The sequence below is a fragment of the Doryrhamphus excisus genome, linkage group LG7 (genome assembly GCF_037039965.1).
Source record: "Doryrhamphus excisus strain RoL-2023G ecotype Guam linkage group LG7, RoL_Dexc_Guam_v1.1, whole genome shotgun sequence".
Classification (NCBI taxonomy): Eukaryota; Metazoa; Chordata; class Actinopteri; order Syngnathiformes; family Syngnathidae; genus Doryrhamphus; species Doryrhamphus excisus.
This window is the reverse complement of record NC_136363.1, coordinates 22490208-22513609: the sequence shown is the minus strand read 5'-3', so window position 1 is coordinate 22513609 and position 23402 is coordinate 22490208. Positions and strand designations below refer to the sequence as shown.

The 23402-nt window shown below is 46.2% G+C and overlaps 3 protein-coding genes and 1 long non-coding RNA gene across 6 annotated transcripts; 2 read left to right on the top strand and 2 right to left on the bottom strand.

Annotated features, from left to right (window-relative positions):
- Window positions 1-26: 26 nt before the first annotated feature.
- On the bottom strand, window positions 27-16204 carry LOC131108556 (cystatin-B-like). Its single transcript, XM_058059586.2, has 5 exons — window positions 16129-16204; window positions 1799-1870; window positions 960-1036; window positions 797-898; window positions 27-529 (listed from the first exon to the last, which is right to left on the bottom strand). Exons 3-5 carry the CDS (start codon window positions 1023-1025, stop codon window positions 401-403), a joined length of 297 nt encoding a protein of 98 aa, XP_057915569.2. The 5' UTR covers window positions 1026-1036; window positions 1799-1870; window positions 16129-16204; the 3' UTR covers window positions 27-400.
- On the top strand, window positions 1800-3946 carry LOC131108554 (thiosulfate:glutathione sulfurtransferase). The gene is made up of 4 exons (XM_058059583.2): window positions 1800-2026; window positions 2942-3058; window positions 3132-3294; window positions 3478-3946. The coding sequence occupies exons 1-4, from the start codon at window positions 1903-1905 to the stop codon at window positions 3542-3544; spliced, it is 471 nt and encodes a 156-aa protein (XP_057915566.2). The 5' UTR covers window positions 1800-1902; the 3' UTR covers window positions 3545-3946.
- drd3 (dopamine receptor D3) lies at window positions 5953-16783 on the top strand. 3 transcript variants are annotated; one of them, XM_058059579.2, is made up of 8 exons: window positions 5953-6096; window positions 7152-7481; window positions 9520-9632; window positions 10063-10199; window positions 11158-11351; window positions 12733-12795; window positions 13109-13493; window positions 14451-16783. In XM_058059579.2, exons 2-8 carry the CDS (start codon window positions 7188-7190, stop codon window positions 14645-14647), a joined length of 1383 nt encoding a protein of 460 aa, XP_057915562.2. In that variant the 5' UTR covers window positions 5953-6096; window positions 7152-7187; the 3' UTR covers window positions 14648-16783. The 3 variants fall into 3 exon arrangements, with proteins under 3 accessions (XP_057915562.2, XP_057915563.2, XP_057915561.2); XM_058059580.2 differs by having other exon boundaries at window positions 5953-6103; window positions 13112-13493; XM_058059578.2 differs by having other exon boundaries at window positions 5953-6103.
- LOC144899583 (uncharacterized) lies at window positions 16562-23402 on the bottom strand. The gene is made up of 5 exons (XR_013627860.1): window positions 23344-23402; window positions 23014-23198; window positions 22813-22918; window positions 21926-22062; window positions 16562-16958 (listed from the first exon to the last, which is right to left on the bottom strand). It is a non-coding gene; the product is annotated as an uncharacterized LOC144899583 (long non-coding RNA).

The following is a 23402-nucleotide window of genomic DNA, read 5'->3' as shown; positions in this document are numbered from 1 at the left end:
TATTTGGATGAAAAGATGCAGCCATCTTCACTTTTGGATGTGTTTTTATTTGTAAAAAAGGCTAAAAGCCACCTAATGTGCTAAGAAATGTTACATTTTAAAGGGGAAAACAGCCTATGTGTCAGCATTGTAGAATCAGGATCACTAAAACTTTTTTTTACATTACACTACCAATAAAAAAGTAGCCCCCCCCCCCCCCCAACCGTGAGTTGGACATCCCTTTACGTCTAAGCTCGAGATAATAAAAGGATTGCCTATTAACCCAACAAAGTCACCTTGTTATATATGTGTGTATCATTCTTCTGGTCCTATATTGTTGATGGCCCCTTCCACGTGAACATAGACAGAGGTGCTTTTAATGCTTGTTGCTGTAAAAAGAATCATTCAGACGCTTTCTGTCTCAGAAGTACTCGATGGGGTCGCTGTGGCTCTTTGACTCCTGGATGTTGCTCAGCGCCAGATCTCCTCCATGGATCGGCAGCTTTTTGTAGACACAAATGTGAACGTGATCCTCTCCCCCCAAGTGCACCTGCAGAAAAGCATGGGAAACAACCTGTAGCTTTCATTTGTCCACTTGTTGGCGTAAACATTGCACCCCTCCCATCTCCTCCAGTAGGACCAAGTAAAATTTGGGCGGTACCAATTAAAGTACAGTTTTTGGCAGCCACTCTACTCATGAGCACCAAAATTATTTGTAGCAGTCAACATTTACCCCTGCCAGGTGATTATAATATAGAATAGAGATGCTGCAGATGATAATTGCATCAGTTGGTGCTTGTGTGCTGCTTATGCTTACCTTGATGAAGTAGTTAGTCCCAGATACTAACTGTGTCTTGTAACTCTTGGCAGTGAAGGTATCATAAGACTTGCCAGCTTTCTGCTCAACATGAGGCTTCATCTGGTGAAGCAAGTTGCGTTAGAATGTACCTTAAAAGTCGAAAGAGCACATTTATACTCACTTCGTCGCAAATGCGCTGAGTCTCTTCGTCGGCAGGTTTGGCATCTCCAATTCCTCCACAAATCATCTCGATGGTGGCTGTCAGGCAACAAGAACAAATCGGGCAGGAATAAAGCGGAACTCAATGTGTCGATGTTGGTTCAACAGCGCCACTTCATCATGTGACGCTGACTCACAGACCGAACCATTCACTCATGGGTGGGACATTATTAAACGTTGTTTAAAACTGATACTAGAGTGTTTAGCTAATATATAAATACATTAGCTACATTTTAGGTATACACCAAGATTATATTTGCTTTGTGGTCAAACTGTACTTGCTACATTTTCAATACAATCGTCTCTATGTCCTTCTTATGAGACAAAGTAGATGAGTCGAAGGCGTGGCTTTGTTTACTTCCGCATCGCAAAGCATACTTACGGTAAAGTGGGCGAAACCAAATTTGTACTTGACTTTTTTTTGTCTTGCCTTCAAAATGCTCATGATCATCCGAATAATTGCATACAATAAAATAGTCGGATATTTGTTTTCTTCATACGATAAATACTTTATCTCAGATTTCTACTGTTTCTTAGTCTTCATGAAATGACTTAAATGACTCCTACACCCAAGCCCCTTTCGGGCCTGTGTGATGAAAGCAGTCCTAACTGCAAGATAGACTTTCAGAGGCGTTGGCCGAGATAAAATATTAAAATTATTATGTTGTGATGGAGTCATCGCCACTTTTAAATGAACAAATCAAAAATCTATTTGTTTTCTTAAATCAAATGCAAATAAAATGCTAATTGAATGACGTCATGTAACTGCCTTCCAGAACAGCCAATAGCAACATTTCTTACTGAGGAGTTGGCACCAGTCAGCGGTGACAGACGCGGTGACGACGACGACGTAGCTGGTCACCTCTCGGTCACCTGAAAGCCAAATAATTGAAACTTGTGTGAGGATGACTTGTGTGCTCTTGAGAAGACTTTGGCCCAGTGTGGCCAAGCACCAACAATCCTACCGGAGTGGTTTTCGTTCTTTCGCCAACCTGCCGGAAGATGTCCAAACGGCGGAGTGCGTTAGCGGTAAATACACTTATTAGATGTACATTAACGTTGGACAAGAATAGCGTAAATACTGTTCTTTTTCCACCTTTGTGTGATGCTACGTCGTTTAAACTGACATTTTCCGTGCCAGAAACAGTAGTGTAAGTACATACTGCTCATATTGTTGTATTTACACACTTAAATTGTTCAACAATTAGTTTGTTGAGGGCCTCAAGGTGGAATTATGGTACAGCAGGGGTGGGCAAATATTTTGACTAAATTGCCCGGGGGGGGGGGGGGGGGGGGCAGAACATATATTTAACACACACATTATGTTAAGCTTATAATTTTCCCTGAATTATTTATCAAATTTTATCTGTAAAAAGTGTTGTACTATCAGCGGTATGTTCTCATGTCCCTTTTTTCAGGAGCACTTTAAACGTCACACCACATCAAACTATGTCATTTAATTTTACAATTTTGTTGTTGTTTTTTTACTAAATAAGACATCCGACTGGCAAGTCATGTTGCCAGTTTGTATGTTAAAAGTTGAAATACTTAGAAAGCAACCGGCGGGCCGGATTCAAACACTTGGTGGGCCGCATGTGGTCTCTGCGCCGTACTTTGCCCACCCCTGTGGTCGATACAAATATTAGCTTGCCTAAAACCTTTGTCTTGTGTTTGATTGTGAGTATAATACATTTAAAGGCCGAATCACAAATATATATGTATTTTAAAAAAAGTTAAAGTACTGTTGGCTTTTTGGACAAGACACCCACATTTGCAGTATCGTCCAGCTGTAGTAGTTGCTTCAGATGCCCACAAGATGGTAGAAAAGAGCACTGATCAATCTTGATAGTGTAGTAATCTCCATGTGGGTAACGTCACCCTCACAGCAGTAATCAATTCTTTTTTTTTTTTTGGATGATTTCTTCATCTTCCTTTTGGCGGCAGAGGTCACATCCTCCCAGTTGAGGAGCATGCTGTCCAAGCGTGACCTCCAACTGTTTGATGTGAGAAATCCCGATGAATTCAAGGCCGGCCGCATCCCGCATGCGGTCAACATGCCGTGTAAGTGCCAAGACGGACACGCAAACGAACACGCCGTTTGTCTGAGCGCGCGGTTGTTGCTGCTGCCCTTTAGTGGACGGTCTGGAGGAGTCTCTGAAGATGTCCCCGGAGAGCTTTCAGCAGAGATTTCAAGTGAGGGCGCCAGCAAAAGACGACGACAACATCGTCTTTCACTGCTTCAGTGGGAGGAGGAGCGCCAAAGCGCTGGACATTGCCCGGAAGATGGGCTTTAACAGGTCAGTTATGATGCAAAATGATACTCATAAAGGAGGCTTTATGAGAAGTGACTCATCCACGATGCATTCAGGGTGCATCTGTGTTCCAGGATTGTCATCTATCTGTGGCAGTCCACATGAAAGAAATGATTGTATGGGAAGCACGCAAAGTCAAAACCTTGACTTGATTTTCTTCTCTGCCAGGGCCAGACATTATAAAGGAGGCTACAGCGAGTGGGCGGAGCAAGAGAAAAAAAACACGGCGAGCTGAGTTGTGGCGTCGGAGTCTATTTATGTATCTACGCTATGAGGCTAGCATTGTACTGTGATAACCACTCACTGTGAGATGGAATGATGGACATCAATGATATCATTCTGATGGCAATCAATAAATCCAACATGAGCTCACATTTGTGTGGTGGAAGTCATGCAGTACGAAGGCCAGTCGAGTCAAGCCTACTATAAATACAGACAAAATACACAGTATTTATGTACAATATATTGCGTTTGTAGGTATAGGCATCTAACCGCTTAGTTTATCCATAATTGGAATAATAAAGATCAAATGTTGCATCTCTGTGTCGTTTACAAACCACTGCTTTTGGGGAGCAAGAGCGAATGAGGAGGGGGGGGGCTTAATGTCAGCTGATTGATGTCACATGACATCTGGGCACCCCTGGCCTATAATAATGACCACCCCCAGCCCCCCACCCCCTCCGCCTTTAACTAGAGATCTCCCAATGAGCAGTTGAGTGCTTTGGCCGCTAGATGGCAGCAAAATGCCAAATGTCATCCTCCCATCTTCATGGTTGTCAGTGTTCAGTGTTCATTTATCACTCAGTGGACTCAGCCTGGTTGTCCTTTGAGAAAATTACTCAATTACCGTTTCTCGCTTTCTCACAGGAGAGATTGATTGACCCTGCAAAGATTGCAAGACGTCCAAAGTGCACTGTAAAGAAGATTGCAATTCACGCCTTTTGGACGCTGTGGAGGAGGAGCATCACTCACAGAGTCCAAGCGTGCGTCACAAACACGGCGCCATCAATTGGGAGCCCACTCCCACACCGACACCGACCGTTCCTCTTGTTAGGATTCACATCGGCAGCGTCCAAGAAGGATGGCTCGCATTTCCATAGAGCGCCAAGGACGCCGGACACCTGAACATGGAGGTGAAAAATAGTCGCTTGGGGCCTGTTTGTCAGCACCGCCGGGCATCAGAGAGGTCATCACAAAAGAAACTTTTAGCTCAGGCCTTGGCGGGGCTCTGACTCACTAACTTATCTGCCGTTTATGTTTTATGTTCAAACAGGATGTCACTCATCTAAGCACTGAAACTAGAAAAAGGAACAAATTGGGATTCTTTGCAGGCGTGAGAGGGAAAGTAGACGTCCAACATGGGACACATCTCCTGGGCGCTGCTGGGCCGGGTGGATGCAGGACAGGAGAACAAGGTAGCTGGATAGGAGACACAGGAGATACTGGAGATACATGCTCCAGGTACACCAGCGACTTTTCATATTTACATACAAACACAAACACCACTCTCGGTAGAGACTGCCTTCCCGTTGAAAGCGTTTCCCGACATTTGGCGTGGGCGGGCCTACTGTTCCTACTTGTATGGTCGTCGCCACACTTTTCCCTCACATAAAGCACCAATAAACAAAAAACTCCTCCCACTAGCGTTTTCTTTTTTGCAGCAGATGTTTAAAAAAAAAAAAAAGCAGAGCGCTCCTGTCATATGGAGGATCTTTGTCTGGCGTTTCTGCATCATTGTATGCACTAGATTCCTAAAAAGAGCATAGTGCTACCGACATAGAGGATCTTTGCTTTTTGCATCAGATCCCTAATAGCAGGAAAGTGCTACTGGCGTACCGTATAGAGGATCTTTGCATCAGATCCCTAATAGCAGGAAAGTGCTACTGGCGCACCGTATAGAGGATCTTTGCATCAGATCCCTAATAGCAGGAAAGTGCTACTGGCATACCGTATAGAGGATCTTTGCATCAGATCCCTAATAGCAGGAAAGTGCTACTGGCGTACCGTATAGAGGATCTTTGCATCAGATCCCTAATAGCAGGAAAGTGCTACTGGCGTACCGTATAGAGGATCTTTGCATCAGATCCCTAATAGCAGGAAAGCGCTACTGGCGTACCGTATAGAGGATCTTTGACTGGCATTGCTTTGGCAGCAGCAGCTCCTTAAAAACAGCAAAAAGCTGTAATCTTATGAAGGATCTTTGACTGGCATTTTATGAAAAAAATGCAACAGAGATGTACTGCTATATAGAGGATCTTTGGCTCGTGTAAACATGTTACGTCCATGTGGGGATATCCAAGAGTGAAGGTATGGCTGGCAGAGCCTTGCATTGACAGTTCACACAAATGAAGAAGAGGGAAGGAGTGAAGGGAGAAGTTACACCCCCCCCCCCGTTCTGAGCTTTCATTGAGTATTCTTGCTTGAGTTGTCTGAGCAGAAGAAGGCGCGTTTCTTCCTCACATCTAAAAATGGGCGTCGGATATGAATGAAAGTGTCTCCTGGTCGTCATCATGTGCTGGATGAATGTGTGGAAGTGCGACGGTGGAGAGCAGGAGGAGAGTGAATGACCTCCAGGGAGGGAGGGGGGGAGGCGGGTGTGTGTCTGGCGAGCGCATCCATCCACCCTCACTCTCCTGCGCGCCATGGCAGCGAACGCACCGGCAGGCAGCCAGCAGGAGCCTCCACGGCACTCAGGGACGCGGCGACCATGATGGCTGGACAAGTTTGAACTCTGAAGGGATGATGTTTGTCCTCCGTGGGATCTGATGGTTTCCGCACTGGGAGACGGTAAGAGGTACGCGTCCTCGCTAAAGTAAAGCCGGTGTTGATTGGCTCCCAAATGAGGCTTTAATGGCTTCATCGGGAGTCTAATGACTCCCATATGGATGTGATGGCCGAGGCTGATAAGCTGCTGCTGCTGCCATGACAGCCTTTATCAGCCTTTCATTCCATTTAACCTCATCAACTCTCCATGGCGATTCATCTCGACAGCTGATCATTGCTTCAACTTCATCCACATCCTTGTGGAAGTTCCCTCCAAGAGGTAACATGGCACCTGCACGCCGCCAGCGTTTCATTTTGTGTGCGATTTATCTTCATTTCCACCTGTCACGTCTCATTTTGGGACAAACTCCCCGCCCATGAGGAGACTTCAAGGTCTTTCCAGTGTGGACAATCACATCAACCAGGAGCCGTGGAATTGTGTGGAAGTGGATCCAAACATCAGCCTCGCTATCTTCCTCTCAGAAGAAGAAGAGGAAGATGCGAGATAGAAGTGTTGATGATAAGACGGGATTGGATGCAAGCGGAGAGCAGAGCCACGGAGGATGCTGACCATCATGGTGGATTTACGCCCCCTCGCCATGGTGCCAGCTCCTCCTCACAAGTCGCTGGTTTGTGTTTAAGAGCACTTTACAGGAAGTCCTTGCATCCCAGGAGCTACATTCCCGGAAGATGTCTCCTTGGCAAACATTTAACACACGCTGGAGCCTATCACAGGGCAGATGTAATCCCATCAAGTCTTCATTTGGTCCACGTTGGTCACCAGTTATTACTCATCATGAGCACCTTGCACAACTGGAATGGAGAGAAAATCCAAAGGCTGGAATGCCGGCACACTCAACACATGTGTCCTAAAAGGAATGCAGTCCCGTCTCCGCATGCCAGTTATTCATGATAACTGGCACCATGCCTCCTCCTCTTGATGACTGCCAACTTTCATAGTAGAAATATACAAGACATAACGGAGTAAAGGAAGCCCCCCCCATGTTTTGATGTTTCCCATGTGACCTCAAGTGATAGAAAAAGCGTCTCACTGTCATCTCCCAATCCTCCCTCCACAGGTCTGCCAAACGTCCGCACCCCCATGAGGCCGGGACATGGCGATGCTTAGCGGTGCCGAGCGGCCGTGGAACGCGTCGGAGCACCTGGGCTGGGACGAGCGCAACGAGAGCGCGGCGGAGGCGGCCTGGCGCGGCGAGGGCGAGCGCCACTACTACGCCATGTTGTACTCGCTGCTCATCCTGGCCATCGTGTTCGGCAACGTGCTGGTGTGCCTGGCCGTGCTGAGGGAGCGCTCCCTGCAGACCACCACCAACTACCTGGTGGTCAGCCTGGCGGTGGCCGACCTCCTGGTGGCCTCCCTGGTCATGCCCTGGGCCGTCTACCTGGAGGTGAGCATGGGATGTTTGCGTCCTGACTTGTTGCTAGGCGGGATTTGGAGTAATAAATCAGAATTTATATATGAAAAATTCATAGTAGCTAATAAAATGAGATTCGGGACACTTTGGGATGCAGATCTAGGACATGTACGTCTATAATATGGTGGAGGATTTGGGGAACAGATGGCGCCTTCATTCCTGGTGATCTGCATCCCAGAATGAGCCCCCTTCCCAAAACATTTCATCCAAGCTCACGGGGAACGCTCTCCGCCTCTCCATGGGATAAATCAATAAGTCCATTTGCTGTCAAAACACTCCAGTGCATTTCCACTTCCACCGACTCGTTCTGCTGCTGCTGCACAACTTTGCCACCATCTTGGCTTGAATTGATCGGCGCACGGGCGGCCATTCTTCTCCAAAATGATTCATCAGCAGGAATGTTCATTGTGTGGCTTTATTTGTGAGGCTCGGAATCGGAGGCGGCTGCGGCGGGAAAGAAATGCAGCACAAGCATCCAGGTCAGCATTGGTGGGACCTTCCCATAACTTCCTACGGAATGGGGACGCACACGGTCGCCGGAATCCGCAAACATGTCCGCCTCAGCATGGCGAAACTCATAAAGGCACATTTTTGTCTTAAATTCCCGGCACGTCCTCAGAAGGATGCCACTGGACCCCCTTCCGGGGATGGGCGAGCGTCAGGAGGTCAGGATGGAGATGAAATCAGGAGGCAAACGGAAGCAGCGGCTGTTGCTACGTTGTCCGTTGTGTGTGTGTGGGCGGACCCGTATTCCCATTCTGGATTCAAGAGATTCCATCTTTGGCCTTGTGCAGCCCCCGGGCGTTTATCTCAGCAGGCTTTATGTCACCTCTAAGTGGACGCCTGAAGGTCTGAGCAGCCTATTTGCCGTTGTGGACGCTTTGGGGGAGGAGGTTCCACACTTCATGTGTACTCCACTGTAACGCTAATCCCCAATGGAGTACATGCCAAATATATCACATACTAGGCAACAACGCTAGCATAGCTATGTGAGCTAAAGTGCTAACATTACAGCATCATCATGCTAGGTTAGCATATTCACGGAAGAAAAAACTAAACGATGGAACTCGGAGCTCCCACGGCTGTGTTATTTTAAGACGGGTCGTGAAGCCTGTTTTGAAGCCGCAATTTGAAAAGTGAGCCTTTGAGTGCCGCTTCTCTCAAAAGCCACGTTTGGTGCTCATTAGGAGGTCAGGGAGACACATTAGTTAGAAGATCATTAAAAAGTGGCTTTTGCATAATTGGGGACCTTTAACGGTGATGAACCGATGATGGCTTCAGACCAGTCAGAGCTGAAATCAATGGACGATTTATGATGAAATATGGCCTTATTTTCTTCTCGCGCCCAAACAACTGTCAAGTCTGAACTATTTTATTTTTTATTGATGATGGGAGCGTTGATAAGGCATCTAACCAGCTGACGTCACGGCCTATGCTGCTCACAGCCACCAGGGGGCATCATTGCATACTATCTGATGATATACTATATGTACTATATGTTCATTCATTAATTACCGCTTTTTCCTCATGAGGGTCGCGGGGATGCTGGAGCCTATCCCAGCTGTCTTCGGGCGAGATGCGGGGTACACCCTGGACTGGTCGCCAGCCAATCACAGGGCACATATAGACAAACAACCATTCACACTCACATTCATACCTATGGACAATTTGGAGTCGCCAATTTACCTAGCATGTTTTTGGAATATGGGAGGAAACTGGAGAAAATCCATGCATGCACAGGGAGAACATGCAAACTCCACACTGAGATGGCCGAGGGTGGAATTGAACCTTGGTCTCCTAGCGCTTGACCGCCATGCCGCCCTATACTATACTGTATATACTGTACTACACTATACTGTTCTGACGTGCTGCCCCAACGGCCTCCCTTCTAGTGTTGAATTAGCCTTCCTAGTTAAGCGTAAATATTCCAGATGGAAGAAAGCACGTCCACGTGTCCTTGGCTGGCGTCACGTAAATTTCACGCCGCCCTCCGTGTGTGTATCCTCCGCAGGTGGTGGGTGGCGCCTGGCTTTTCAGCCGCCTGTACTGTAACATCTTCGTCACGCTGGATGTGATGATGTGCACCGCCAGCATCCTCAATCTGTGCGCCATCAGCATCGACAGGTGAGCGCGCTGGCTGTCGCCATGGCAGCGGCGCCCGTACAAAATGTCAGCCCTAATTCCGTGATTTCCAGGTGTGTGCCAAGTGGTGTGTGTGTGTGGGGGGGGGGGGTGCAAATAGGACTGTGTGAGGTGGAGGTGTGAGATAACGGCATCAAATCATTCCACATGCTGAACTAGAACTTTCTTCACAAAGCTCCTTCCTGCATTATGTGCTTCATAACGACACATGCATCAACACTGGGGGGGGGGGTTGCATTGTGTACGCTTCAATATCGAGACACGAATGGAAAGCGTCCACTCAGCTGTTGGAGATTGGAGTAGCTCTTCTCCCCCCAACTCCTCCAAGTACGCCTTGATGGGATAGGAGAGCACTACACTGCGTAGTTACCAATGTCCAATTCCCAAAGGAATCAAACTGCATTGTGTGTAGGTACACGGCCGTGGTCATGCCCGTGTTGTACAACACCACGCATCGCTCACGCAAGAGGGTCTTCGTCATGATCGCCACCGTGTGGGTCCTGGCCTTCGCCGTCTCCTGCCCCCTGCTGTTCGGCTTCAACACTACAGGTCAGAACTGCGAGGTCGTGATGGAGGTCAGAGTGAACGATTTGAATTTATTCGGCATGAGAGTGAGAACGTTGCATAGTCTTAGAACTTGGCTTCGGTAGAAAGTCCTCAGGACGGTGGCAGGTGCTCGCATGGCTGCACGGCGCAATGGAGAACATTAGTCGGTGCAATGCTAACAATGCTAACACGCTAAAGGACACCCGTTCATTCCTCCATTAGCGGCCAACAATGCAGGCTGTGCTAGCGCGCATAGCAAGGTTCACGTCAGGTGCGGCATACATCATCATCATCATCATCATCATCATGAGAAACAACACTTTTGGGCTATTTCCGTCTTTTGTGTAGTGGCCGCGTCATCTGATGTTGCACCTGAAATAACAACACGCTGAAAACGTCGGTCAACAACCACACCTTCTCTACGAGATCAGATTTCACAACACAATGGTCGAGGCAGAAAGCCGCAGCCATGACACGGTACACACACTTACGTTTAAATGTAAAATACTGACAAAAGCTGGTAAATGTGGTCGCTGGTCATGTGATCCTCGGTAGCCAATAGCTGCTCTTTGTCGGTACAGATATCGGATATATTTGGCTTTCCAGTGGCTAGCTTACCCTGCCCTGGCATCACTTTCCCAATCTTTCCCAATCGTCATCCAACGTCATTCCGTGCTGCTCCAGACTGAAAGGCAAGAAGTCCGAGCAGCGTACTGATGAGGTTGATAATTGCGGCGTTTAGGAGCGAGCCAGGAAACAGACGTGACGTTATCGATGCGGATAGCGGCGACGTACGCAACTTAGATCCATACGCTGCCGCAGGCATGAATTTATCCAGCAACGGCAGGGGAGGCAATCAGGCGGGCAGGAAGAAGCCAAGGCGCTCGCTGTTGCGCACGTGAACGTGCACGCTGAATATCAAGCAGGGCGTGTTTGTCATTGTTGGCCTCCACGTGTGCAGACGACCCCATGGTGTGCTCCATCTCCAACCCCGACTTTGTCATCTACTCCTCCGTGGTGTCCTTCTACCTCCCCTTCATGGTCACGCTGCTGGTCTACATCCGCATCTACGTCTTCCTGAGGATGAGGAGGAAGAGGATCACCTTCAGCCAAGCCAGCGGGAAAGTGCAGCCGGACTCCACGCCGCCCTCCGTGGTGCGTGGACTCTCCTCCGTTTCATCTTTTCTTCTTCTATTCTAGGTCTGCTCCGCCCCTTCATGAATGTTAATGATTTACTGCGCTTCATAAATCCCAGCCTCCGTTTTACAACCTTAAATAAAAGCATCATTTAGTCGTATGCTGACATCAATGGATCAAAAATGTATTCACGCCACACTTTTCTTCCTCACGTTCAATATCTACCTTTCTATCAACCACTAAAACCACCAAAAAATAGAAAATATTCATGCTGGCCCGGGAGATCCCACTCCAACCAAACTGGGCCTTCATTAACCACAGGAACGTTTCCCATAAGAAAGGAAGGAAAGCCAATCAATCTCTTCCAAAACAGGTTTACAATTGGACAATTCCAAACGCATCTCCAGGAAATAAGGAATGGAAGAGGTGATTGTGGTAGCGAGATCGACACGGGCACCAACTTCCTGTTTTGCTAGGAGTTATTTCTTGATTCAAGTCTCAAGTCTTGTTTTGATCCCGACTGCAAAAAAAACACAATTTTCTGAGCAGTGTCCATTAAGAACACAGTTGGACTCACGCAGTAAATTCATAATAATAATAACACAACACAAACACGGCAACCAAGGTGGAGACCAGGTAGGAAGGTCTCATTCATCTGCCAACTTAAAAAGCAAAAACATGATCTGCCCCTGGGCTGCACTTTGGACACCCCCGGCATCAACCTTTTATTCGGGTTGACACTTGTCTGAAATGGGGTCATCTTTACGTTGCAATATTGCTTTCCAAGCTGACACCATTCACCTGCGTTACGCATAATTCACCTTTAAATTGCACCTTCACACACACACACACACACACACACACACAAAATAAAACGCCGCCCAGTTGATGCCGGCAAATATGCTGTGTGAAAATGTCAAAGTGGTTATTTGCGTCCACGTGCGTTCCAACCAGACGAAGGAAGTCATTTGAAAAAAAGGGGCTTTGCTTGAATGGAAAAGAGGTCAGGTGGTCCGCGGTGAATCACGATGTCACCGCATCAAAACAAGAATGACTTGAGGATGAAGTCAGCCAATTTTATTCACTGCTTGACTGATGATCAATATATCAATATATAAGAATACGCTGCATTTAGATGGCGCTTATCTACTAGCGTCCATTCGGGAATAATGGCAGAATAACATACAGAATAAAAATCATAAACAGCACAATAACTTTCCAAAAACGGGCAAATAGCTTTCATTGGATATTCTTTTGTCAAGTGAAAAATTAGTTCCTCGGGTCTCGGGTGTGAAACATTATCTCAACCGGGATGAGCGTGGACGGCAGACAATGATTGCATGACAAGACGTGACTTTAAAAGGCGGGAGTAATCCATGTGTCTTCTGTCGTCTGCCAGGAGACGTGTCTGCAGGAAGCCGCCAAGACCAGACATGACCTGTCTCCCATCAGGATTAAAATGGTAGGCCTTATTTCATGTTTGCCTGACTCCACAACAGCATACTTTGGACTTTCCCAGGACTAAATGCTGCAATGTGCATGCCAGGCCAGTAGGTGGCGATGCCACACATCAATATGGCCTTTAAGTGCCGAGAACGTTTTTCTGCGTATTGAACAGAAGCTAGCTGACATTGTCCTGCCAGATGTTAGCCTGTGGTCTTTAGCTTTAGCTATTAGCCGCTAACCCGCATGATCATTGGAGCTGCTGCCACTTCAATTAAGCTCGTTTGATGCCGCAATGATGACACGTACTACTAGCGCTACTACGTTTCCAGCAGTGCGTGGAGCCCTTAGCCCCGCCCAAGTCCAACCTGCTGTCGGCCTGTCTGTGGCGCAAGCGCCCAAAGACGGGCCCCGTGGAGAACTCCGCGCTGCCCCCGGTGGACTCGCAGAACTACTGCAGCATCAGCCACGCCTCCTGCGGCCGCACCGAGCTGGACCTGGACCAGGACCGGGACCGGGGCCCTGACATGGGGGCGGCGGCGGCGGCGGAGATGAGCCACGACGTGCAGCTGTCGGCTAGGCTGAGCTGCCAGGTGAAGGACCTCGCCAACGGACGCACGCACACGTCGCTGCGGCCCGCCAGCATCAGCCATCCCAGATTCAGGAGCATGCACGCTCGCGAGAAGAAGGCCACGCAGATGCTGGCCATCGTGCTCGGTGAGTAGGTGCCTTTTTGTCCGAGTTCAGGGGGCGTTGCCAGAAATGGAACAAGTTATGTCATAATCAACTTCTAACAGAAACAAATCTGTTTATGAGCACCAAACGTCCATCGCTTCTTTGCTAGGCGAGCACTTGAAGCTTTTTCTAGGCTTCACTACACGTCTTAAAATAAAGGCGAGTATGACATTGGGTCCATAAGATGAGATTTCTAAGAAAAGTACACTAAAAATATGACAATATATATTGCAATGTTCTACTGCATGAGAAAGGCTACACTCTGTGTGTATGCAAGCAGCCCCGCCTCCACCCACCAAGACAAAGAGACTGTATGAACGACTAAAAGGGTTCACTCTGTTCATGCTGTTGTTCTATGCAACAAACAAGGCAAGATGCTGAATCCAATGCACAGAGTGAACCCTCCTCCCGACACGGTTACAGTGGATGTCCGAATACGATAGCACCTGATGGACACAAGCAAAAGATGTCATCTTCTCGTCCTTTACCATCTTCTGGCACGCCGATGAGCTAAGCGCTAAGAGGTGTGCAGCACGACTAGCTGGCGACCTCACCGAACATCAGACTAGAAGGCCGCCACAATAAACGTATGATGGTCTTACATATTGTCTGTCGATGGGATCAAGCAGCCGTTAAAACGTTGCGTTCAAGGGCAACGCCAACGTTATGGCGTCTATGGACGTCATTAGCATGCCATGCCACTAAAAGTGGCATAAATTGCGGTTAGAAAGCGACGTGATGGTCTTTATGTTTGCTCTGCTCTTGCAATGACTTTCACTTCGCCGCTCTTCCTCACCAATCTGCTGTATCCATACGTCAACCTTTCCTTCACGTTAGTACAGTTAGGACATTTGGGTACTCCAAGCTTATTCTAGGACCATGGTGAGACGTCATCACATTTTTGTCTGAACTTCTGTCGTCGTTTTGTGGTGTTTTTAGGGGTGTTTCTCATCTGCTGGCTGCCCTTCTTCGTCACGCACATCCTCAACACGCACTGCAGGACGTGCCAGGTGCCGCCAGGCCTGTACAGCGCCTTCACCTGGCTGGGCTACGTCAACAGCGCTCTCAACCCCGTCATTTACACCACCTTCAACGTGGAGTTCAGGCGCACCTTCATCAAGATCCTCAGCTGCTAAAAACCTGGACAGGAAAGACGCTCAGGAAGCACAACGTGTGGACTTACAGTTTTTGTGCTTCTTCCTCCATGCGTCTTTGGGAACCACATTTGCAGGCGTGGACTAAATGAGGTTCTGAACATGCACTCCAACGCTCCCAAGTGGAGTGGATTTACAACGTGCATCCACTCAAAGACGGGACATTTTTCATGCTGATTTTGTATCTTTCCTGTCAAAGCTGGCTGTGATGCGCAGACACGCATCAAGGATTTTCACACTGTGGCTGTTCCGTGATGGAAATGACAAACAAAAGCACAAACTCATTCCCCCGGGGGCGTACCATTTTAGTTCAGCTGGGGCTTCCTCCTCGTGTCCCGATCATTCACTCATGTTCTGCTCAGCTTGCGGCGTGGCCGAATTTGTTCCAGAAAGCCAAAAATGCTAACGCTAAACATGTTTATAGGTGGACATGCGGTAAACACTTCCAAATGCAAACCATCCATCCATCCATCTTTTATGGCAACTCCAGGTCACAGAGACAATTATTCATTCACTCGCATTTTAACCTAACCCCCCTCCTGACTGTGGGGCCAACATGCTAACCACTCAACCACCGTACAGCCAAATGCACACTAACATGTCAAATGATGACAAAGCGATAAATCAACCTTTAAGGTTACTTTTACCTTCACTGAAGGTGGATGACCGACGGGAGTGTTCCCAAAGACACGCTGTGGCAGCGAGACACCACCTTCCTGTTTTGCCATGACTTTTTGCTTGAATTCAATCACCCAAAATTGAGTTGAAGCAGGTTTCAAGTACCAGCATTTTGATAGAGCGGGTGAAAAACATCATTGATTTGAATTCAAGGAATAAGTCCTGTCAAAACAGGAAGACAGTGTCCATTTTATATCTTGTGGGGAACACATATGGAGATTCATGTCTTCAATGAAGATAAAAGTAACTTTACGTGTTCGTTCATCCTCTCATAAAAACAAATGAAGCCATCATTGTACTCTTTAGGCTTGTTTACATTGAAATATCACAGTAATTTATGTTTTGTTTTATATGCTTTATTACATTTGTATTTATGTATAGTCAGTCGCGCATGCGCTATGTGCATTGCGGAAGTTTTTACATACGTCTTTTAGTAGATCAGACGATAGAAACAGTGTTTTTACCAAAGTCACTAATGTAATTTAACGTTACTATGTAACACAGTATGGGTCTCGACCTTTTCTGTTCAGACACTTAAAAATATAATAACTACACAAAAGCAATTTGCTAAAGACGTAAGTGACGTAGGTCTGACGCATGTGCGGAACCAATCGCATTTCCTGTAAGGATGGACGGTGAAGAGACACGAGCTAAAAATACATTTAGACCAGAACCGGATAATATCCTACACCAGGGCTACATGTTGGCATACATTTTCGACGTTAACTAAAGAACACACTAACCAAGGTTCTACTGTAAATACAAGTAACATAAATAGGACTTACCATGAGGCTAACGGGGAACTTTAAGCGCCAAGTTTGCACGAATCGGAAGTAGCAAAACAAAGACACGTGATCGATGATCCTGCCACTCGCAGAAAGACTCAGCTGAAGTCAATACTACACTGATTACACATCAAACTTTAGTCAAGGCGCCCTCCACGGTGTCTTACAGGAAGTGGAAATACAAAATAAAAGCTCCACACAGGAAACTGAGATGAAACACATGAAAACTGACACGGCCGTCTTTTTATGCACGTGTCGTATTATTTATCTCGTGAATAATGTTGTACAAGAAATGAGAAATGATTGCACATTTCGTGGTCGGGGGAAATATTAACAATGGCACAAGAGCGACAGGAAAGTGTGCGAAAAGGACAATAAAGATTGATGATGATAGGCTTATTTAGACCAGCAGTCTTGTCACATGTTGTTCCATTGAGATGCAGACGTCAAAAACAGAAAATAAAATGTAAACTAAATGAAATGTGTGTATCCGCCCAGCTGTTAGCTAGCAGGCTGTACTGGATGTTAGCGACCTATAGAATCTATATGCAAAAGTACGCTCCACGACAACAATCAGACAATGGAGCTTTGGTAAAAAAAACAAATAAGCGGCGGCTTCTATCAATTCTCCACGCCTGAACGTTCCATTAAAGGCGCAGCACCTTTGGGACCAAATGTCAACCATGTGCACTCTCTGCGTGCTCTGATGTAAACACGCAGATTGCCCTGAAATTGGATGTTGGCATTCATCTTCCCACAGGAAGCCAAGTCTTGTTTGGAGTGACCCGCTAACCTTTTCATCTTTTCATTAGCATTGGCATCCGTCCGGCCTCTTTAAGAAGAAGAAGAAGAAGAAGAAGGAGACCTTCATAAAGTCACTTCTATCACTTTCTTCCATATTCACATCCAATTAAAGCGCTGCTCATCAGCATGGCACAGACTGTACCCTACGTCCTCATTAAATATTGAAATATGCACATACACATGAAATATTGACTTCATGCATAATAACAATATTATTATTGACGCTATGATAGCAAAGTGGAGAGGCACTCATCCGCAAATCCGCAAGTCAACAAACCCCCAACTCTCAAATGTATGGAAATGCAATCCAAAATACTATATATCACAATAACATCATATGCAAATGATATCAATGACAATAAAAAAGCTAAAAACTAAATAAAATATTACAATCCAATAAAAAACTTAAACTATACCATATATTCTAATACAATAATAATACATGTTTTGAAATGAATTCAATAAAATAATTTGGTTAAAATAATTACATATACATAAAATTAAATAAAAATACTGTGTATTCAAATAAAATAAGATATCAATTAAATTAAATTAAAATACAAGAAAAAATATACAGAACTAAAATATGTATGAAAAAATAAATAAAAGCAGAAAATGTACATGAATAAAATGTTAAGTATATTATTATAAAATCTAATATATTAAAATAAAAAATGTGAAAATAAAATGTATGAAAATACAAGGAAAATCAAAATATTATATATCAATATAGAATAAAAATGTGTAGAAATATGAAACGCATCACATAAAGATTTCTCCAAGTAAAAGAAAGGTGCCATGGATTCAAATAATGTTCAATTAGTCACAAGAGGAAATGAAGAGAAGTGAAATAAAAGAATAGGAATTGCCTCAGGGCAGCAGTGATGGGTCAGTCCTTGAGGGGCGGTGGGAGCTTTGGCTGATTGTATGCAAATCCCCCCCTCCCCCGGGTAGCATCCATTAGGCTGCAGGGACGTATGGATGGAAGCCGCGTGACTAACTGTGATTAGCGCTCATGATGGCGTTCATGTGTAGCGTCTTTCATTGCTACTAGATGACTCAAAGCGGCAAAGCACGAGCGCTGGCGGCATCCAGGAGGAGGCAAACATCCACCAAAAGATCCCCACTTCCTGCTCACGACATTAAAGGCCAAACACTGCGGCGCTAATAATTAGCATCACAATGCCCCATTTCTATCTGCCGGCCGCCTCTCAACTTGGAGCGTTAATGAGCGGCGAGGGTGAAGATGGAGTATGAACTGCTTTGTGTTTCCCCCAAAAGAGAAGTGAAACATGAAATATTCAATAACGTACGTAGTATGTCCAGGCGGCTTAATAAATGTTGGACCTTGCACGCACACACACACACACACACACACACCTTGGTCACCGCAGGCCCCCAGCAGCTGCTGTCAATCTAGAGAGCAATTATTAGCCAGACCTGGACGCCATCTTGGCTTCATCAGAATTCACCTGCGTGTTTCACTCCCGGGCAGGGCAAAGGTCACGCAGCTGGATTACTTGGAACGCATTTGCATCATCGGCCATGTTTTTGATGACTTTTGCTGAGAAAATGAAGAATGCAAACACAACTAACCCAATGAAATGAGCAGAAGGATCTAAGCTCCTCCCCTGCCTAGCAAGCAGATAATGATGGCGGTGTTTCATGTGCCGATGAAGATACTAACACGCTACATGCTGGCCATTGGCATGTTGGAGGGTGGGGGGGGTTAGCAGTGGGCGACAGGCGGTGTCCCCCGTCCCCCAGCTGCTCTTTTATCCTGCGGCCGACTCACGGTTTGACCGCGGCCACGACCCAGCCCAGCTGGCTGCATCATCATCGTCATCATCGTGGCTTCAAGTCAACAGCGAACGTCCAATCATCAAACACACAAAAATAGCACACACACACACACACGTGCGTCATCAGTGTTTATGTTTTGTCCTGTCCAGCCATTGGGCCAGATAGCATAATGGATGCTAACAGAAGTGCTCTACCAGGGACGTCTGGCTTTTAACAGGACTTTCAGAAAGGCTTTTATTTTCTTATCAATAACCTTCACACGGGAACTTTGGTGGCTTTTGTTTCATAAAGATCATTTCTTTCCTTCCTCCTCCTGTTAAATAAAAAATATGACATATCACCCACGCTGGCTGGAGTGCTTTGCTGTTGCCGTGGAGACAGGCCATGACACAACAGGTGACAGTCACACTGACCTACACGCACATCTTCCTCAGGGTGATACATGAAGGGATGATATCGATGCGTGATATCGGAGAATAGATGGTACCATCAGGTTATATCATAATAGCATTACAGATATCAAAGATATCATTGTGTCCGTCCATCCTCACTGGGGTAGGGGGGCGGGATATCGTCATGTATCGTGAGGATATCATGAAATATTGTAGGTGATAGATTGTGATAATACAGATGGTGTCTTGATGATTTCAATATTGTGATGGCATTGTGATGATATCAAAGATATCATGCTGTGTCATATTGTGATGAAATGGTGGCGGTGTTGCGATGATATCATAGATATTGTCAGTGGTACGGTGACTATATCACGGTTATCTTGACGTATTGTATATATATTATGGTAGGCGGTACGTAGATGGTATCCTAAATAAGGTGATGTATGGTAGGTATTATATGATATGACAGGTATGTATTTATTCGTTGCAGAAAGACAAAGAACAGGGCGTGCCCCCGTAAATGAAAGTGAAAGTGACAGCGGTGTTGGCGATTGGAGGAGGGTATACTTGAGCCCCAAGTCATGCATTTGAAATGAACACTGTACGTATGCGTGCACTCGATGCTAACATCAGGCTAGCCTCCCTTGATACCTGGCTGCCAATGTCTCGGGTGTGGACATCCAATAGGTGAGGTCGACATACTGGATATGTTCTTCATCCAACTCCGACGAGCGTTATTAGAAAGACAATCATTCCGGATGACGCAATTGGCTATGACTCCTCTAGGGATTAGGAAACAAGAAAGTGGCTATTAAGTTCATCAGGAGGAGAAGCAGCCCGCCTCCCCGAGAATCACCATGTAATCACGCTCTCCGATGTGTGTTCCGGCCACTTCAATCACCTTCTGATTGCTGCTGTCGCATGGTAGCTACAACATTTTTGGAAGATCTCGCTGAATGTAAATCAATCCAACTTTATTTCCACATAAAGAGCACATGGCGGTACCGACGTACCGACAAGACCATTTATCATGGAAGTCCCAGATTACCCTGATGATCCGCCCCCTCTCCAAGGTCAGACCTCATGTAGGAGAGCAGGACCATCACTGTTGAAGGGACGGGGGCGGGGCTTATTATGTTAGAAATGAGGTTTGCTCCTCGGCGGCATGATTAAAAAGGTCAAAGACGCGCTGCCTTTTCACGCGTCCGGCGTCCTCGTGAAGGGAACACGGCTGACCTTTGCTTGAACTTGCCGCGACCTCCAGGCCTGCTGGGCAACAAAACAAACGCTCCATTGGCTTGTTCGCTCTCTCTCTCTCGTGTTTCTGTGGCCCACATTCATCTCATATTTTCAGCTAAATTGGTGTTCCACATGAAACCTTTCTGGTCGTCTTTGCCGTAATCACAGCCTTTGGAGATGAAATCCATTTGAAGATGTCCTCAACCGAGGGAATAAGCTTGTTTCCTGAGTGGGCTGCTATTGATCACTGTCAGACAGCTCGAGATGTCTGGAAAAGAAAAACACACACACACACACACACACACACACCTACAGGCTGCTGCGTCTTTGCGAGTGCACGGTTGAATTGGGGGGAAAAGAGTCCATGACAGATGAAGTTTCTCTTTGGGAATGTTCTCCTTCAGGTCCTCCGGGTGTTTGCCTGGACCACGGCGTCTTCGCCAGCTCCTCCGGTCAAAGATTGATTGTTTGTGCTGCATTTGGACTCTCTGGAACGCTCATCAACAAATGTCAGGAGGCCTCTTCCTCCGACATGCTGGAGCCGACCAGGCCAGGTTGGAATCCAAGAAAGGCATCAAGCGGGCGGGCGGGGCATACGATCATCAGTCGGGCCGAAGGAATGTTAGCTAAACAGAGCTGAGCCGCTAACAGGTCTGCTTTGGAAAGGTCAAACACAATCCTCTGTTTTGGGACGCTTGACCTACAACTTGCTTGCATTGAGAAGCAATTTCTCCCCGTGACAAATATTGGAAATGTAATTGATGTGTACCCTTACCGAGTTGATAGCATTCTTAACAGTCATACCAGTGTGAAAGGACGTCAACAACTATGATGATATGATATGACTATGATGACAACAATCATGATACTATCGACAATACATAATCTACCGTCAACAATTCATTTATACATACCACCCTATACACATCATATTGCCCGTGATGTTGCGTTATCAAAATATCTTCACTCCATCACAACCTCTGTGATGCCGCCAACGATATTTCCCAATAATGAAATAGCATCTAAATCACGAGTTTAGTATTTATCTAAAACGATATCACAATAGTTGTCAACACGATATCCCAATATACCTGATATGATAATATTTGACATCATATCACCACCATACCGGTCCGTACAATATATCACACATCTCTTCAATTGCCATTGTTCACCCGCAACACAATCCAAGTTTAATATGCCTCATGCACACGGTCACAGCACACAACCGTGGTGCGTTCAAAGGCTGCCATACAAAGTGCAAAATCTCCACGAGATGGAGGAAAACATCATCAGTGAAGCATAAAGACAAACACTTAACGCCTGAGACTTTTTTAACCAACGTTTGGGCATGAGAAAGCTGAATTGTATAGTAGGTAGTAATAGTAGGTGTCCCTAAAGAGGTTTTGGGGGTTCTAGAGGCTACGTCCACCACCAAATGTCCAGCATTAATGCGTGCCGACCTTGCGCCTCTCGGTGCATTGTAATGCAGCCGCTGAGGACATGTGCTGAAAGATTGACTGACAGGCTGACAAGGAAGCTCCCTGCTGATTTACCTGATTTTCAGGCGACGAGATCAGGGACTTAATAAGACGTTTACGCTCCTCTTTCGCCAGCAGCCGCCCAGCAGGGAGGTCAGGCGTCGTGGGAGACAGGGGTCACCAGGGGGTCATCTGTATGATGGCATTCAGTCCTGTGACACGAGGTGAAATGGAGGAAGATATAAGACACAGATGAGCACATCGTGAACCTGCACATAAATATTAAATATGTCCCATAAGTATATTTTCCATCATAGAAAATTGTGAAAATATTTCTAATAGTGTTACATATTCAATGAATTGTATTTAATACTAATAAAATAAGTATACCTGATATAAATTTGATGAAGAATATTTTCAAATGAATCAAATAAAACGTGTCCAATGAATTCTGCCTAGCAACAAGTGGCCAAGCAAACACGGCATGACTGCGTTGTGTAAGCACTTGGTGCGTCCCTGCTTTCTTTAATATAAAAACATGACGGCCAATGGGGCGATATCACCATCTCACACATCATTTCCTCCAACCAGGCGCACACCAACGCTGTGGCTTTGTGAGAGCGCCGTGGCAGATAGCCATCTGGCTGCAGATAAAAAATATAGGAAGCCGGACACAAAAGAACAACAAATAACTTGGAAGGGCTGGACTAAATGCTTCTCCAGCTTTCTAATTGGTTGAAACTACGCGCTACGAGCTACGAGGACCGCCCGCAAATCAACACATGAACACATCTTTTGCTTTTTATGCCAAAACTCTCCATGGTTTGCAACCTGTGCTGCACATGCTCAGGTGGCACACGCATGTAGAGTACGAGCACGGCGGGGGGGCCTCCACTCAGACGTCTTGTGAATATCAATCACGTCTATTCCGGGTAAGGAGGACAGTATGGTTCTATTTTTACCGACTAATCTGCAAGGATTGACTTGACATCTTCTCCGCCGTCTTTAAAAGTGTAAAAATAAGAGTCTGGAGGTCCGTGCCACTTCTCCTCCTTGAGAATTCCATGACTGTTTCGGGGGGAGGGGAGCAAATAGAGTGTTTGGTTACAGCGAGGAAGACGACTCGTGAGCCAACCCACACTCATTCACTTAAATCCTCTCACCTTCAAAGAGCCTCCCTGCATGGATGGAGACCCCGTCTTTATCTGATCTTTATCCTTTCTCAGCTGTCAGCTCAAGCCTTCACTTCACCTCCCTCGGATTAGAGAATCAACCCAAAAAGGTATACCTGTCACTATTTAAACAGCATAGCGCATCAATGAGGCGTTGACAGAAGAAACCAAGGCAGCTGGAAGACAAAAAGCAATAAATCAAGAGCACATGGTTGGAGATTTTATATGGAAAAAAAACAAACAGCTCATAGTACAGAATAGCGCAAACCTCCCCCAAGGCCTAGAATGCTAATGTGGACCCACCTGGATGGGGACACCCACCTTCTTACACATTAACACGAGTGTCATTCAGTGATGGAGGACCTGCACCAAAATGTCCT

Coding starts and splice junctions, on each gene's coding strand:
- LOC131108554 (XM_058059583.2), top strand. CDS start 1,903: ATGACTTGTGTGCTCTTGAGAAGACTTTGGCCCAGTGTGGCCAAGCAC. Junction 2,027..2,941: donor AACGGCGGAGTGCGTTAGCG/GTAAATACACTT, acceptor TTTTGGCGGCAG/AGGTCACATCCTCCCAGTTG. Junction 3,295..3,477: donor CGGAAGATGGGCTTTAACAG/GTCAGTTATGAT, acceptor CTTCTCTGCCAG/GGCCAGACATTATAAAGGAG.
- drd3 (XM_058059579.2), top strand. CDS start 7,188: ATGGCGATGCTTAGCGGTGCCGAGCGGCCGTGGAACGCGTCGGAGCAC. Junction 9,633..10,062: donor TGCGCCATCAGCATCGACAG/GTGAGCGCGCTG, acceptor CATTGTGTGTAG/GTACACGGCCGTGGTCATGC. Junction 10,200..11,157: donor GTTCGGCTTCAACACTACAG/GTCAGAACTGCG, acceptor CCACGTGTGCAG/ACGACCCCATGGTGTGCTCC.
- LOC131108556 (XM_058059586.2), bottom strand. CDS start 1,025: ATGATTTGTGGAGGAATTGGAGATGCCAAACCTGCCGACGAAGAGACT. Junction 899..959: donor CTCAGCGCATTTGCGACGAA/GTGAGTATAAAT, acceptor TTGCTTCACCAG/ATGAAGCCTCATGTTGAGCA. Junction 530..796: donor GGACTAACTACTTCATCAAG/GTAAGCATAAGC, acceptor GCTTTTCTGCAG/GTGCACTTGGGGGGAGAGGA.